The sequence below is a fragment of the Dromiciops gliroides genome, chromosome 2 (assembly GCF_019393635.1).
Source record: "Dromiciops gliroides isolate mDroGli1 chromosome 2, mDroGli1.pri, whole genome shotgun sequence".
Lineage (NCBI taxonomy): Eukaryota > Metazoa > Chordata > Mammalia > Microbiotheria > Microbiotheriidae > Dromiciops > Dromiciops gliroides.
In genome coordinates, this window is record NC_057862.1 from 638,159,604 (window position 1) to 638,174,854 (window position 15,251).

Below are 15,251 nucleotides of genomic sequence, written 5' to 3' on the forward strand. Positions count from 1 at the left end.
TTTCATTCTCTAGGCCTCAGTTTAACTCAACTAAAATAAAATAAATAATTAATAATAATAAAATAAAATAAAATAAAATAAAATGACCTTTTAGGTCCCTCCCAATTCTAACAATCCAAGAATTCCTGCACAGGGAAAACATTGTTAATACTTGGCATTAAAAAGATATTGGGGGGCAGCTAGGTGGTGCAGTGGATAGAGCACCAGCCCTGGATTCAGGAGTACCTGAGTTCAAATCTGGCCTCAGATACTTAATACTTACTAGCTGTGTGACCCTGGGCAAGTCACTTAACCCCAATTGCCTCACTAAAAAAAAAAAAAGGGGTGGGCAGCTAGGTGGCACAGTGGATAGAGCACTTGCCCTGGAGTCAGGAGGACCTGAGTTCAAATCCAGCCTCAGACACTTAACACTAGCTGTGTGACCGTGGGCAAGTCACTTAACCCCAATTGCCTCACTAAAAAAAAAAGAGAGGGCGGCTAGGTGGCGCAGTGGATAAAGCACCAGCCCTGGATTCAGGAGTTCCTGAGTTCAAATCCGGCCTCAGACACTTGACACTTACTGGCTGTGTGACCCTGGGCAAGTCACTTAACCCCCATTGCCCTGCAAAAAAAAATTTTTAACAAGTAAAAAAAAAAAGGGGTGGGCAGCTAGGTGGCACAGTGGATAGAGCACTGGCCCTGGATTCAGGAGGACCTGAGTTCAAATCCAGCCTCAGACACTTGACACTTACTAGCTGTGTGACCCTGGGCAAGTCACTTAACCCTCATTGTCCAGCAAAAAAAAAAAAAAAGATATTGATCCAAAAATGTAATGAAAGCAATACAAAATTATGAAAGTTAGAGAGGTGAATATTCCATAGGAAATTGCTAAGTGAACCTTAAAATTGAAATCTAAATTAAAGCCCCAACTTAAAATATTGGCCAAATTACAACAAATTTTAATTAAAGGCCTACTATGTGTTCCAGACACTGTGCTACAACATTCTTGATACTATGGAAATAATACCTCATGCGTTTCTAATTTTCTGGCTTCCTACCCATACTTCTCACTCTTCCGTTCAACATAAAGTTAAAGATTCAAATGATATTTCAGAAAGAAAAAAAGCTGAGGAAGGGCAGCTACCCTGACCCATTTGTAGAAATTTAGAACTCCTGATCCTGTACAATGTCCACCAGAGCAACAGAAGGCAAAGAACATTTCAAGTAAACATTCCCATCAGAGGTGGACATGTGCATTTGAACAAAAGCTGAGCTCCCAGAAACAGAAACACCAAGTTGTTTGTAACAGCCCACCTCATAGGAGTGTGGAGTTCTCCATGCCTTGGGAGAGAAAATGTTTCTGGATCTCTTCAACCAAGAGAAAATAAACACTCTAAAGCGAAAACTGAGATCAGCAAGCATCCAGGTTAGAAGAAGGCTATGAGCTACAGCAGAAGCAGCCAGAAATTTTCAGTTCAAATGCCAGCTCTACTACTTACTTTCTGTGTGACTTTGAACAAGTCACTGGACATCTCTTTGGACTTCAGTTTCCTCAGGTGGAAACGAAGGATTTGGGCCAGATGATCTAAAGCTCTAAATCTTATAAGCCAGGGCAGGGCAGGTAGGTGGCACAGTGGATAAAGCATCAGCCCTGGATTCAGGAGGATCTGAGTTCAAATCCAGACTCAGACACTTGACACTAGCTGTGTGACCCTGGGCAAGTCACTTAACCCTCATTGCCCCGCAAAAAAAAAAAAAAAAAAAAAAAGAACTATATTTGTCTCATAAAAGGATTCTGGTAGGATGCTTTCTCAATTTTTGAGAATAATTTGAGAAGTATGGGTACCCAATTGCCACACACACACACACACACACACACACACACACACACACAAATAAATGATAGAAATCAGTCTGGGGAAGCCTCTGGACACCTTCTCAGAAATATGTTTTTAAATAACAGAAGGAAATTCTAAATTTCAGATAGAGATAGTGAAAATAAAGATCTAATTCTTTTCCTATCCAAGCTCACAGCTCCCCCTGAAATCTATCCATAGACTCAGGGTAAGAACCACTGATCTAACTGAGTTAGAGAAATATAACTCACCCCCTAGAAATCTGGGAGAGAAACTCAAGCATCTGTGATTTTTATCAACATGTGGATTTTGTCTCCACCGATGCAGACCACACTCTTCTACAGTTTAGTATATCATCTTGGAGATGGATATGGGCAAAAATCATCATCCTACCACCAACCTAGTGACAAGACTCTCCAAACTTGGTTAAGCCTGTCCTCAGACAACAGACAGGAAGTGTCATCAGCCTGTACCAGAAGCCTTACAACTCTCAGAGAACCGAGGGTCAGGCCCACACCACGATGAGACAATGAAAGGGGGCTTTAGCAACACACTGGCCAAAAACCTAACTTAAGTAACTGGCAAGATTTACAAGTCACACTATTATTATTTAGCCTTTTGATTTAATGTCCCCAAAATGATCATTTAAACACATAGTTATTCTTACTAATCCCAGAAGAAAAGGAAAAGTACGAAATGTGATATTTATCTTACGGACCAGGAGAGCAACTGCCTTGTTCAGTGTCAATGTAATTCATTAATAAATTTGCCACTAATGCTAAGCACTACTGCTGAAGCCGCTAAGCTAGGAAGGCTATAGTGTCCTGCACAAAAGAAAGTAACAAGGAATTGGTGTCTCCAAAGGAAACTGTACTGACACCCTAACAGGAAAGCTTACCTGTGTGGGGCTAGACCACAGTAAAATGGTTCTCAGGGGCTGAGGGAGCTACTCTATTAAGTAGGAAAACTCATTCTTCATCTTAGTATCTTCAAGGAAAAAACTCTTATCCAGATGAAATCTGATCCCTATTTTCCATTTTTAATCTTTAAAAGCTAGGGAAAGGAGGATACTATGTAAAAGAAAGGAAGCCTGCTAAGTTGGTAAATTAAAAAATGATGAGAACAACCTTACCTGCCTGCAGTACCTTTTTCCCTTCTCATCTACCAAAAACAAACAAACAAAAACTGAGTAAGGAATAGTTGTAGCAGAAAGAACACCAATTTCAGAGGTATGGACAGGGTTCAAATTCCAACTCTGATACTTGTTAGTTGTGTGACTTATAACATGTAATTTAACCTTTTGGGGCCTCAATTTCCTTATCCGTAAAATGAGGGAATGGACTGGATTATTTATAAGCATCCTTTCAGATCTGAATGAAATGATCCCATAGATATACCTGAAAAGCCAATAGTCAGTGGGAGTAGGAAAAGGAAGCTAAATTTCCCGATGACTGAAGGGATGTGCAATGTTATAAATTGTTTTCAAAACATCCTCCCCTCTTCACTCATATCCTTCGTTCCCTACAAAACTTAATTGGTAGTAACTGGCCTAATATTCTTGCTTCATACCAGGCTGTATCCAGCTATTCTAGTGTGGCAACTTCAAAAGGATGATTTCAAAGCATTTGACAGCGTTAGCCTGGCCCTGATGAGTAAACAACCCCACTTATAAACAAAGAACCAAAGGCACAAGATGATGCAACTTATCCTGAATCACAAGGGAAGACACTGCAAAGTTCAAATAAAGAAAATCTATACTACTGCAAAGTATTTTATTGAAGAAAAATTCATTTCAAGTTCAACACCTGATAGGGGCTTATGATCCCCCAAAAGACAAAAGCCAGGTCCAAAAGCTGGGTCCAGACTACTCAGACCACTTCTTCGGCCTTACTTCACCTAACTAGTTCTTCCCACTGCTGCCAAACTGGCCTACTAGCTGGTCCTGGGCTTTACCTGCCTGCTACTTCCTACCAACCCCCATACCTGGAACAGCAAACACCTTCCAATAGATGGGCTGCTAATGCTGCAATAGTAGCAGTAGGATTGGAATCTGCCTCCTTCAGGTGCTACAGAGGGGTCAGTCCTCCGAGGAGCCCTCCCTAATACCCGGAAGCTCAAGGGGCTCTCCCTTCCTAGGAGAGCGCGCTATCCTTAGTTCTCAAGCATATTAGGCATTTCTGTAGATGGGTTTTATTCTCTGCCTTTCCATAAGGCAGTTAGTTGCTCTCCTGGTCAGCTTTTTTTTTTTTAGTTGTTGAGGAAGCACTTAAAATTTGTTTATTTTTGTTATTCAACACACAAGTGCCTGGAAGGACAAACACATATTCCTGCCCTCAAGGAGCTTACAAGAAAACAGCTACAACAAATATTCTAGATGCCTTTTGTTTTCAGGTCATAGGCCTTTCTAAATACACCCTTACCCCTCCCCTCACTGAGCTCCCCATTATACTACCACCACCAACAGCAAAAGAGGCAAAACAAGCAGTCAAGTGACTCAGAGGCCTGCAAACGGCAACGAGGAGAGAGGCATGTTTTCCTGATTGTTATAATGATCAAGACTGGCTACTACAATTAAGGAGCAAACAATCAAATAGGAAACGGAATTATCTAGGAGGCAGCAAAGGAACAAGTAAAAATAGTCTCTACTCCTTAGGAAACAACCACTTAAGGCCAACCTAGGTTTAGGAGCACACTACCTAATACCCCAGGATGGGCTGACAGAGCCCTGGCAGGAGCTCCTCAGTTGTTAAAAGTTCATTTTTCTTAGTATTTAAACTGTCACTCCATTATTGTGGTAGGGAGATTACTTTTTTTTTTCCAGGGCAACGGGGGTTAAGTGATGTGAAGTTTAAAATCCAATGTGTGGTCGCCTTGTTTCTTGTAGCCCCGAGTGTAGAGGGAGAACTAGCTACGGTTTACTTATAAGCTAGAAATGTCAGCACTAGTTTTGGGCATTAAGCATTTATTAAAGAGAAAAGAGAACAACACATGGAATACAGAAAGTAAAGCAAGAAAAGCCTTTCCTCTCTCTGCCACCAACCAGAAGTCCCAGAACAAAAAGGGAGCCAGCCTCACCTCCCACTTCCTGTCCCCTCCCCGCCCAAGGGGAGGTCCTTCAAACTGATTGGTTGAGGGTGGTCTCCTGTTGATGTGTAGTCCACAGCCTTTGAGAACACCACCTCACTCAGGGCCAGCCAGGTGTGGTCTTGATTTAATCAACCTTAAGTAGGTTCTCAGCAATTCTATCAGTCAGTCTCACCCAATTCAACCAATTCCAAATCTTCAGGTGGGGCTCCTGGGCATCGGCCAAATCCCATTATTTTCTCAGTGACCTGCCCAGGGTCACAAAGCTAGTAAGTGTTAAGTGTCTGAGGCTGGATTTGAACTCAGGTCCTCCTGAATCCAGTGCCAGTGCTTTATCCACTGTGAGGGAGGTTCCTTTTTCTGCAAACCTCAAGCAATCCCTTTATCCCTACTGCTTAATCAGTACTTAAGTTTCAGTATAACTGGGCCACAAAAAAGAGGAATCAAACATTTCCAGGAAATTAACTGAGTGGAGAGTTCACTACGGAGAAGGAACAAGAGGCCTGCAGAACCACCACTTGTAAGAATTCACAAAGACAAAAAAGGGCACCCCCCAGGCAGGGGGCTGTGAGTCTTTAAATCAGATTCTATCAAATCCTGTTTTAATTCAAGAAGCATTAATTAATCACTTACTAAGTGCCAGACACTGTGCTAAGCAGTGAGAATATACTAACAAAAGAAAGGCAAAAAACCCTGCTCTCAAGGAGCTCACAGTCTAATTGAGGAGATCACAAACAACTGTACAAATAAAAGAGAAAGGGGGGCAGCTAGGTGGCGCAGTGGATCAAGCACTGGCCTTGGATTCAGGAGTACCCGAGTTCAAATCCAGCCTCAGACACTTGACACTTAACTAGCTGTGTGACCCTGGGCAAGTCACTTAACCCTCATTGCCCTGCAAAAATTAAAAAAAAAAAAACAAACGAACAAACAAAAACAAATAAAAGAGAAGACAAATTCAGGGTAGTCTCCAAGAGGAGAGGAGGCAGCAGGGCATCTAATAGAAGGAAGCCAGGCAGGCCGGACAGGAGGTGGAGATGAGGAGGGAGAGAGCCCCATGCATGGGGATGGCCAGTGACAATGCCCAAAGAAGGAGATGAAATGTCCTTTAGAATACATGATTGAAGACTTTCAAAATCCCCATGCAAACAAGCTGGCCTCGATGTCTTCTGAGGTCTCACGTAGTTCTAAATCTGTGATCCTGTGATCCTTGGAGTTAGATGCTTCTAGCTGGACTCCATCACCTAACACCTGCCATGGCTCGTGATGGCCAAACAGCAGCTCCTATCTTTATGGCTTTCTAATGTTTACAAAGCTCTTTCCTCACAGCCCCTGGGAGTCAGAGGCAGGACAGGAGATTACAAAACTAAAGGCACTTGCCCAGCCAGAGTCAAAGCAGGGCTCCGGTCAGCCTTCTTTCCACATGACACCAGGCTGCTCTCCAGGCAGGTGTTTACATTTTAGTGAGTTCTAATTAGCCCGGCTTTGACTGTAATAAGCTGCCTGGGATGAATGTCAGTATGGAGGGAAAGGATGGAACAGAGAGGCCGTCTCTGTTTCTATGGAGAAAACCTTATGCCCCTCTTCCCACAGCCCACCCAATGTATGAGAAAAAGAGAGACAGACAGATAGGCATAGGCAGGCAGCCAGACAAGAGATGGGGCAAGAGACAGGGACAGACAAGAGGATGAAAAAAGTCATCAGACTGTAAAGGTAGAGATGGAAGGAACCTGAGAGGCCACTTAAACCAAACCCCTCACCTTAAAGCAAGCCAGAGATGGGCAGGAGATCATGCACAGGGGAGCAAATCCCAAAGCAGTCCAAGATAAAACCACTACTAGCCTGCTCTCCAGCAGTTTGTTCCAAGGAAGTGTACAACCACTGGACCAAGGAACATAGGCCAAGGAGAGAGAAAAGGCTATGGAGCCTAGCAGACCACAGAGTCAGAGGGTGACTTTCTTAAAAGAAAAGAGCCTTTCCTTACACACACACACACACACACACACACACACACACACCTTCTCTACTAGAGCGTCTACATGCTACAGACCAATACCATCAAGTGATTTTTGCCAAGCAGTTTAAGGGTAATTTGGGGGCTTCTGTTTTAGGGGGATCTTTTCACATCATGCATTCTGCTGACTATAACAACTCAGTCTTTACCCTTTGAAATTTGAGGTCACATCATTTTTTTTTTTTTGGTGAGGCAATTGGGATTAAGTGACTTGCCTAGGGTCACACAGCTAGTAAGTGTTAAGTGTCTGAGGCCGGATTTGAACTCAGGTCCTCCTGACTCCAGGGCCAGTGCTCTATCCACTGTGCTACCTAGCTGCCCCCAAGGTCACATCATTTTTAAAGGATTCTCCTTTTCACACCTCAGTCTTTGCACATAAGAAGATGGACAGGTCTTCAACTTTTCATTTTCATCTTTTCAAATGGAAAAGTTATAGAACTACATTAAAATAAAAAATGTCGGTCTGCCATCTGCTTCTCTACATACATTTGGATCCCGACTGCTCAGTTATCAGACTGGTCTTGTAGCTAATTATTTTTTTTCTAGGTTTACACACACACGCATTTTTTTCTTCTAGCTACACTTACATTGCTTATTATTTATAACCATTTCCATCAAAGTTCTTCTCCAAGGCCTCATCACAATACACAGCTGTTCTTAACAGCTCTGTCAATGGACCATCAATGTGTCTGGGCCTTCAAAACTGGACCCAGCTCCTGACTGTGTATGTGTTTCATCCCAGGGACAGCCTAGCTCACTGTGTGGGGAGAAGCTCAGCCCCAGACATCTGGCCACCAAAGGTACAGAAGCTAAATCAGGTGTGGAATAGCTGTATTCTTTATCCCACATCAAAGTAATCAATCACCCATCTTTCAAAGTGTTTTATTGTTGTCCAGTCATGTCTGATTCTTTGTAATCCCATTTGGAGTTTTCTTGGCAAAGTTAACAGTTTGCCATTTCCTTCCCCAACTCATTTTACGGATGAAGCAAACAGGGTTAAGTGACTTGTCCAGAGTCATACAGCTAGTCTGTGGCCAGATTTAAATTCTGGGAGATGAGTCTTCCTGACTCCAAGCCCAGCACTCTATCCGCTGTACCATGTAGCTGACCCTATCTTTCAAAGTACTTCAGGATTTATAACAAACAGTCTAAGTTTTCCCAAATGGCTGAAAAGATACTTCCAGTGATTTGCATGTCAAGTCAATCATTAAGACCAAAACTCTGAATGGCTTGGTGTTGTGGACAGCAGTTGCCTTGGTGCCCTATAGCCTACTTATTAATGCCATCTCATTTACTAAGAAGCCTCAACAACTCAGTTCCACGTGCTTCAGTAACTTAAAGACTTTGATCTTGAACACTGTGGAATAACAAAGGAGGCAGGTGTTGGCAACACACCTGCAGAAGGTCTGTGTCCCAAGCCCCAGTTTAGTTAATGAAAGCCAATGGGAATTTTTGGTTACTGAGGCGTATCACACTGGAAAAAGGCCCAGGTCACTTGGCTAAAAACACCAACAGTTCAAGTTCCACTAATGCAAAGCAAACGCAAATTCATTTTTGCAACTGAATCCCACAAAGACCAGAAATTCCAGATCATTGACTGGTCCCCAAAATAACAAAATCACAACCCAATGAGTGCATCTCCAATATGCCATTCTCCCTCCAACTGTATTCTAGATTACAACCTCATAGATAGACAGGAATCCTATCATGGCTTTATACTAAGAGGATTCCCTTCCCATAATAGATCTAGAGAGCAGAACAAATGTTCTTTTGACTAGTGACTCACCAGGCAGTCTGTTCATGTTGACACCTTGGGCTGAGAGTCCTATTCCCATGTACCTTAAAAAAAAATAATGTTGGTTAGCATACAATTATCCTTCCCCCTCCTGAAAGTTTCATGGGGGAAGACAGGAAGGAGAACAACAGAAAGAACAACAAACTAGAGAAAATGGTTAAAGCATCAAGGCTTTGTGGGGAGGAGTCTTTGAATTCTAATTTTTAAATGAAAAGTATCTTAAAGCAGTCTACCAAGCTCTCTTTTCAGGGCTAACCAGCTTCAAGTAATCGACAACTAATCTTGGTTTTTAAATGCCAGCACAGGTAGCTCCCCGGAGCTGACAAAAATGAACGCCAATAAGAAGTAGTATTGTACTTACTGGCAGAGCAATACAAAAGACTGAGTACCCCCCCAGGAAAGTGGTTTTGCAGAAGTGACCCAGATTTGACATAGGAAAATAAGGACACAACCTAACTGGGTATCGATCACATGGCCATGCTTTTTCCACAACACTCATGGCCCCCTCTCCCCCATGTGGGTACTCTGGGCTCTCTGGCATCCCTACTATTCTAGATATTCAAAGGCCTGAGGTTTGGTTTAACCTTCCAACCCTGTCAAAGACCCTGCTGAAGGCTACAAGAGCAAAGTTATCCTCCTTCATGAGCCCACTCACCATCTACAGCATTCAGCTTGATGGGGAGACACTGCCAACATTTTTAAAAGGCTTAAAGAGGATAATGTGACTGCTTCCCTTCCCTTTCAAATATAATGGTCCTTGAGAGCAGAGCCCCCCTCCTGCCCCTTAGCACATGATCGCATGGCTTGTCAATTCAGAGTCTAAGCTTTACTAAGCAACAGTTCCAAAGACCTAGAAAACAGCTAAGTTTCACTATGATACCAAGGTTCTTCCTTTCTTTTTCTTTGCTTCTCTCTCTCTCTCTTTTTTTTTTTTTGGCAGGGCAATGGAGATTAAGTGACTTGCCCAGGGTCACATAGCTAGTAAGTCTCAAGTGTCTGAGGTCGGATTTGAACTCAGGTACTCCTGAATCCAGGGCCAGTGCTTTATCAACCGCACCACGTAGCTGCCCCAAAACATTTTTGTTTGTTTGGTTGGTTTTTGGTTTTTGCTGGGCAATGTGGGTTAAGTGACTTGCCCAGGGTCACACAGCTAGTAAGTGTCAAGTGTCTGAGGCTGAATCTGAACTCAGGTCCTCCTGAATCCAGGGCCAGTGCTCTATCCACTGCGCCACCTAGCTGCCCATTCTTCCTTTCCTTTGAGGAAAGTCCCAGAAGAACACAGCTACATTTGTAAATCTGTTATCTCTCTACTGAATCAACCCACTTAAGTACCTTTTTACTGAGTCACTGTGGCACCAACTCAAGCAATCAGGGGTTCACAAAGACTTCCAGAAGAACACAAACTGGAAGGGCTCTGAAAATGGGCCAGACTCTTTATGTCTGTCCTCTGAGAACAGGCCCAGTTAATTAAGTTTGGTTTGCCTAAGGATAATGAATGTCTTGGACATAAGTCTTCTCCAAGTAAAATTTAACAAGCATTCTACAAACTCATCTGAACCTCACAATAACCCTGTAAGGTAGGCAGTGTAAGCACTCATTTGACAGATGAAGGAATGAAGTTCAAAGAGATTCTTCCAAAATTCAATAATATTTATGAAGTACCTACTACATGCTAAACATTAGGTATGAAAAGTTGACAAAATCTGTAGTCATTCATGGCCCTCAAGAAATGTCCAAGCTAAAAGAAGGTAAAAGGTTATATGATTTGCCAAACTCACAAAGCTGATAAGGGGCAGGGCCAGGCCCCAGTGTCTCTCCACAAGGCCCCCACCAATGCTACCCCTGGAGCTCAATGAGCAAGAAAAGACTCTTGTAAGAAGAGTTTCCGTGATCATATCTGTGCCTTAAGATGTGTGAGGTGACTGCTTGATTCAGGCATGCAATGGACTAGATGGTTGACTATTGCTTTCAAGCTTGAGATTCTGTGATTCTATTAAAGGCTGAACATTGAATTACCCTCCAGCTAAGTTTTACAGTTAAAACTCCATCATACACACACACACACACACACTCTCTCTCTCTCTCTCTATTAGTCCATTAGGCAAGCAGATGAGGAAATAATGGATTAACTAAATCTCACAGGCAGCAGCAATCTCAATCATTCAAAACAGTCAAAACTAAGAAGAAAATAAAAAAACCCTCCAAATAGTGACAATACATCAGCACTATTGTTCCCCCCCCCAAAAAAAAACACACAACACAACACACACAAAAGCCGCTGAGAACTTACATATGAGCACTTTCCTAGATGATGACACTTTATCACAAAGGCCACAGACTCGGTAAGCCCTTTACATTCTCACTCAAGGACTTTTTACTCTAGCTTTACAAATAATTCTAACCAGTATAGTTTTTTGGTTTCATAGCCTATAAGAGATTGGAATCAAATTAGAGGCGCGAGGAACAGGACACTGCTAGATGCAGGTTCACTGCCCACAGTACTAAGAGAAAGCAAGAATGTAAAGTACCTAAGTCAAAGAAGATTTGAGTGGAGAAACACCTCCCCCCCAAGCCTTGCATTACAGCACATAATGATAATACTGTTCATGATGATACAGTCATTTTCATTTATATTGTTTAAGGCAGCAGAAATCAAAGAATGATATGCACAATAACTACAGAAATAGAAATGAAAACTATACTAAGAGGTAGCCTAGTCTCAGTTTAACTACTACAACCAATTTTATTTCAGGAGGACAAGTGATAAAACACATCTTTCTCCTCTCAGTAAAGAGGCCAAGTACTATAGTTATCAAATGTTGCATAAGTTGTCAGTTCCAAATGTATTAGTTGGTTTTGTTTAACTGTTTTTATTGTTAACAAAGAAGGAATCTAGGAGAATCTATTGGAAAATTACCTGTACATAAAACAAAAGTTATCAAAAAACTTTTTAAAAACCAGATTTATGCAATACATTTTAGAGAGATTTCCATTCAAAAGAGTTAAAATTTTTAAAAAGCTTTTGCACTCAAAGGAATAAACTTTATTTATTTGTAAAATTTGTTTCTCTAGGAACACTTCACTGCTCAACAATGCAACTCTCTCTCGCCAATCAATTCAAAAGCAGTCTTCATGGGGCACTAGATTAGCGTGCTGTTTTGGAGAACAACAGTACTTAACTACAGGGAACTAGACTTCGGGGAATCTGGCTTCTTTTCTGAAAGGCAGGTTGTGCTGTGCGTCAGATTGTGCGGCAATCAGAGGATGGATGCCTTCTCCAGAACTAGAACATGGTGGTGAAGGGAGTCTCCCTAAACTGCTCCAAAACCCACTCTCTCAATCTGAGCCAGGACACTGCCCAGGGACTAAAAAGTCCTATGACCTACTCAGCATGGGGGGCCCTGACAAGGAATTCTGACAGTGTGTCACTGAATTTAACAAATGCAGAAAGTTAAAGAAAGATAAACAGAATTCTGATGAGTATTTCCTACTGTAGAAAGCCAAGTAGGCTTATTTTCTGTAGCAGTCCGTGGGATGCACAATTGGTTTCTTCAAGTCTACAGAATATGCATATGCCACAGTACCTAACCAGACTATGCCCTGCTTAAATAAGAGACGCAAACATTGCCAACTGCCCAGTTACAAGGGGAAATTAGTAATGCTGGCAGATTTCCTATTAGGTTACAGCCAGAACCTTTTGTCCCAGGAAAAATAGTAATACAAATATGTTTCTCCACCTTTTACACATGCACACACAACTCGCTCGCTCTCTCTCTTCCCTAATTTACCTTACTCCCCTTGATCCAGGCACAGTGGCCTCTGGGATCTTTCTCGTAGAAGGCTGTTTCTCCCCATCTCAGCTCCCAGAATTTTCTGGGCCCCAGACATTCCATGCCTGGAATGCTCTCCCTCTCCCACTCCCACTCTGCCTCCTGACCTCCCTGACTTCCTTTAGTGCCAACTAAAATCCCATCTTCTACAGGAAGCCTTTCCCACCTCCAGTTCTAATGCCTTCCCTCTGCTAATTATGTTCATTTTACCTGTGTAGAGCCTGCTTTGTGTGTATTTGTTTGTGATTGTGAACTCCTTGAGGGCAGGGACTTTGCTGCTTTTTGTACCCCACCCCCCAACAGACTGCCTGACACAGCAGGCACAAATGTTTAGTGATGATTAATTTTACAGATGAAGAAACTTAAGGTCCACAGAAGTTACATAATTTGTCCAAGACCATTACTGGGGTTATCAATAACTCAGCCTCCCCTACTTGATCCAAAGCATTTTTTAAATTTAGATTTTTCAGTGGATAAGCACCCAGCCCTGGATTCAGGAAGACCTGAGTTCAAATCCAACCTCAGACACCTGACACTGTGTGACCCTGAGCAAGTCACTTCACCCTCATTACCCCACACCCCCCTCCCCAAATTTAGATTTTTCATCTTATCTTTTGTTTTTATGTTCCCACTTCATCCTTCCATTCCCCTGGAGAACCATTCCTTAAAACAAAAAATTTCAAAATAAAAAACAAGAGTAGCAGCAACCACCATTAGCTGATCCAAGCATTTTGAAAACCATAATAAAGGAAGGTCAGGGAGCTCTGGATTCAAATCCAGCCTGTGATGCATCCTGGCTATAAAAACACTGGGCAAGCCACTTAACTTCTCAACACCCTGGGCAAATCTCTGAATGTACTAGTACAGCTAAGTAGAGGGAAGTTCCTCAAACCTATGAAAATCACTCATCCATTCACCATCTTCACCGAAACCTTAGACTCAAAAAGCAGGAGTTGTCCTATTCTATGTGTAAAGATACTAGAGGAGGGGGGCAGCTAGGTGGCGCAGTGGATAAAGCACCAGCCCTGGATTCAGGAGTACCTGAGTTCAAATCCAGCCTCAGACACTTGACACTAGCTGTGTGACCCTGGGCAAGTCACTTAACCCCCATTGCCCCGCCAAAAAAAAAAAAAAAGATACTAGAGGAAGTACATGAAAAACGAGTTTTCTGGAAGTCCTAGACAGCTAGAACTAGAGGGGGTGGAGAAGAGCCCAGGAAGGTTAGTGCACAAAAGACCCTCAGATAAGTTCTCTTTCTACTAGTCCGGTTACCAGACACAAGGCCAGCTGAATCAACAAGGGAAGGCTGGGCAAGGGGAGGAAATTCTGATCATCTCCACATCACCCACATGGGACCTTGGAAATAAGATTTCCACTTTTCAATCGATTTCTCCCTTCCCACTGAGTACTCTTAATGAGAAAGAAAGAAAATAACATAGGTCCTCTTTTTCACTTCAGGAGTTCTCTGAGATCCTGGCTTGTTTGATATTAGCCAAGGTGGTGGGTGACTCAAAGTCACATTTATGATTATAAGCCACTGTCCTCCAAACAGATCTGCTAAGACATGCCCTCACCTGAAGGAAATGTGGACTCTACTGTAAGAATAGGCAAAAGAAGATGAACTTTTATAAACTTTCTACTGTCCTAGAGAAATGCTGGGGAGAGAGAGAGAGAGAGAGATAGATTAGACAAGATCCAAAGTCTGTTCTTGCTAATAAGAGAAATAAGCTCCATGGGCTTATTCTACCAGATAACCCTCTCTGTACAAACCTCTTCCTTGGTTGGCTGGAGCCAGGATGACCACTGAAAGGGCAAGTCTCCATCACTCCAGGGTTACACCTCACACATGTCACTGATGAGGATGTTTGTTTAGGAAAGAGAAATACCTGAAGATCCCTTACTTGGAAATGGCATTCACCCTAAGGCCCTTCCCACAGTCAAAGAAGCCCAAAAGAGGCAATGTCCAGTGACCAATGATGGACCATCAAGCTCAGCCTACTTCTTGTCTTCAGATGAGGAAACTGAGGCCCAGAGAGCCCCCAGGACCTGCCTAAGACCACACAAGCAGCAGATGGCAGGGTCAGGCCTACAGGTCAGGCCTCTGACTCCCACCCAATATGCGGGTCCTCCCCAAGCTCTCCAATTTTAGAGCAAGTTGCGGGTTTCATGGCTATCTTCTCCTACTTCTCCACTTGGAGGATGCATGCTTGGGAGCTTTTCTCTCTGCAGTCTCAGTGCCAGGGCGGGTAGACAAACTTAATGTTTAGTGAATTCAACTGAACTGCATCATCAGGGCTCTGTTGTAGGCAGACAACACAAAGCCACTTAGTCCACCCACCCCACCTATGGCCAGGAAAACTCCTCTAGGTCATCCCCAGCAAGCAATCATTCAGCTTCCATTGGAATACCTCCAGTTATGGGGGAATTACCACTTCCTGAGGCATTCATTCCTCTTTTGGACATGTCAGCATAGTGAAAGTTTTATATATATATCCTTCAATAATTTACAAAATTGAAAAGGGTTTGATTCTTGCTCCTAGAGCATGCGGCTTCATTAGAGCTTTGGATCTTGGGATCAAATACATTCCTAAATCCCATGAGAGCTGAACTGTTTTTCATTTTTGATTTGGTATTTCAGATCCTAGGCACAGTTCTTTACAAATGGAGCCACTTAACTGTTACATTCATTCACTCAC

General features: G+C 42.7%; 1 protein-coding gene across 2 annotated transcripts in view; it reads right to left on the reverse strand.

The window, feature by feature from the left end:
- The window catches only part of RANBP10 (RAN binding protein 10), a 129,347-nt gene that overhangs the window by 98,441 nt on the left and 15,655 nt on the right, over nucleotides 1-15,251 (reverse strand). For both annotated transcript variants that reach the window (XM_043981034.1, XM_043981033.1), the window contains exon 3: nucleotides 8,717-8,769. In XM_043981034.1, coding sequence (XP_043836969.1) covers nucleotides 8,717-8,769 — 53 coding nt within the window. The remainder of the gene's footprint in view (nucleotides 1-8,716; nucleotides 8,770-15,251) is intronic.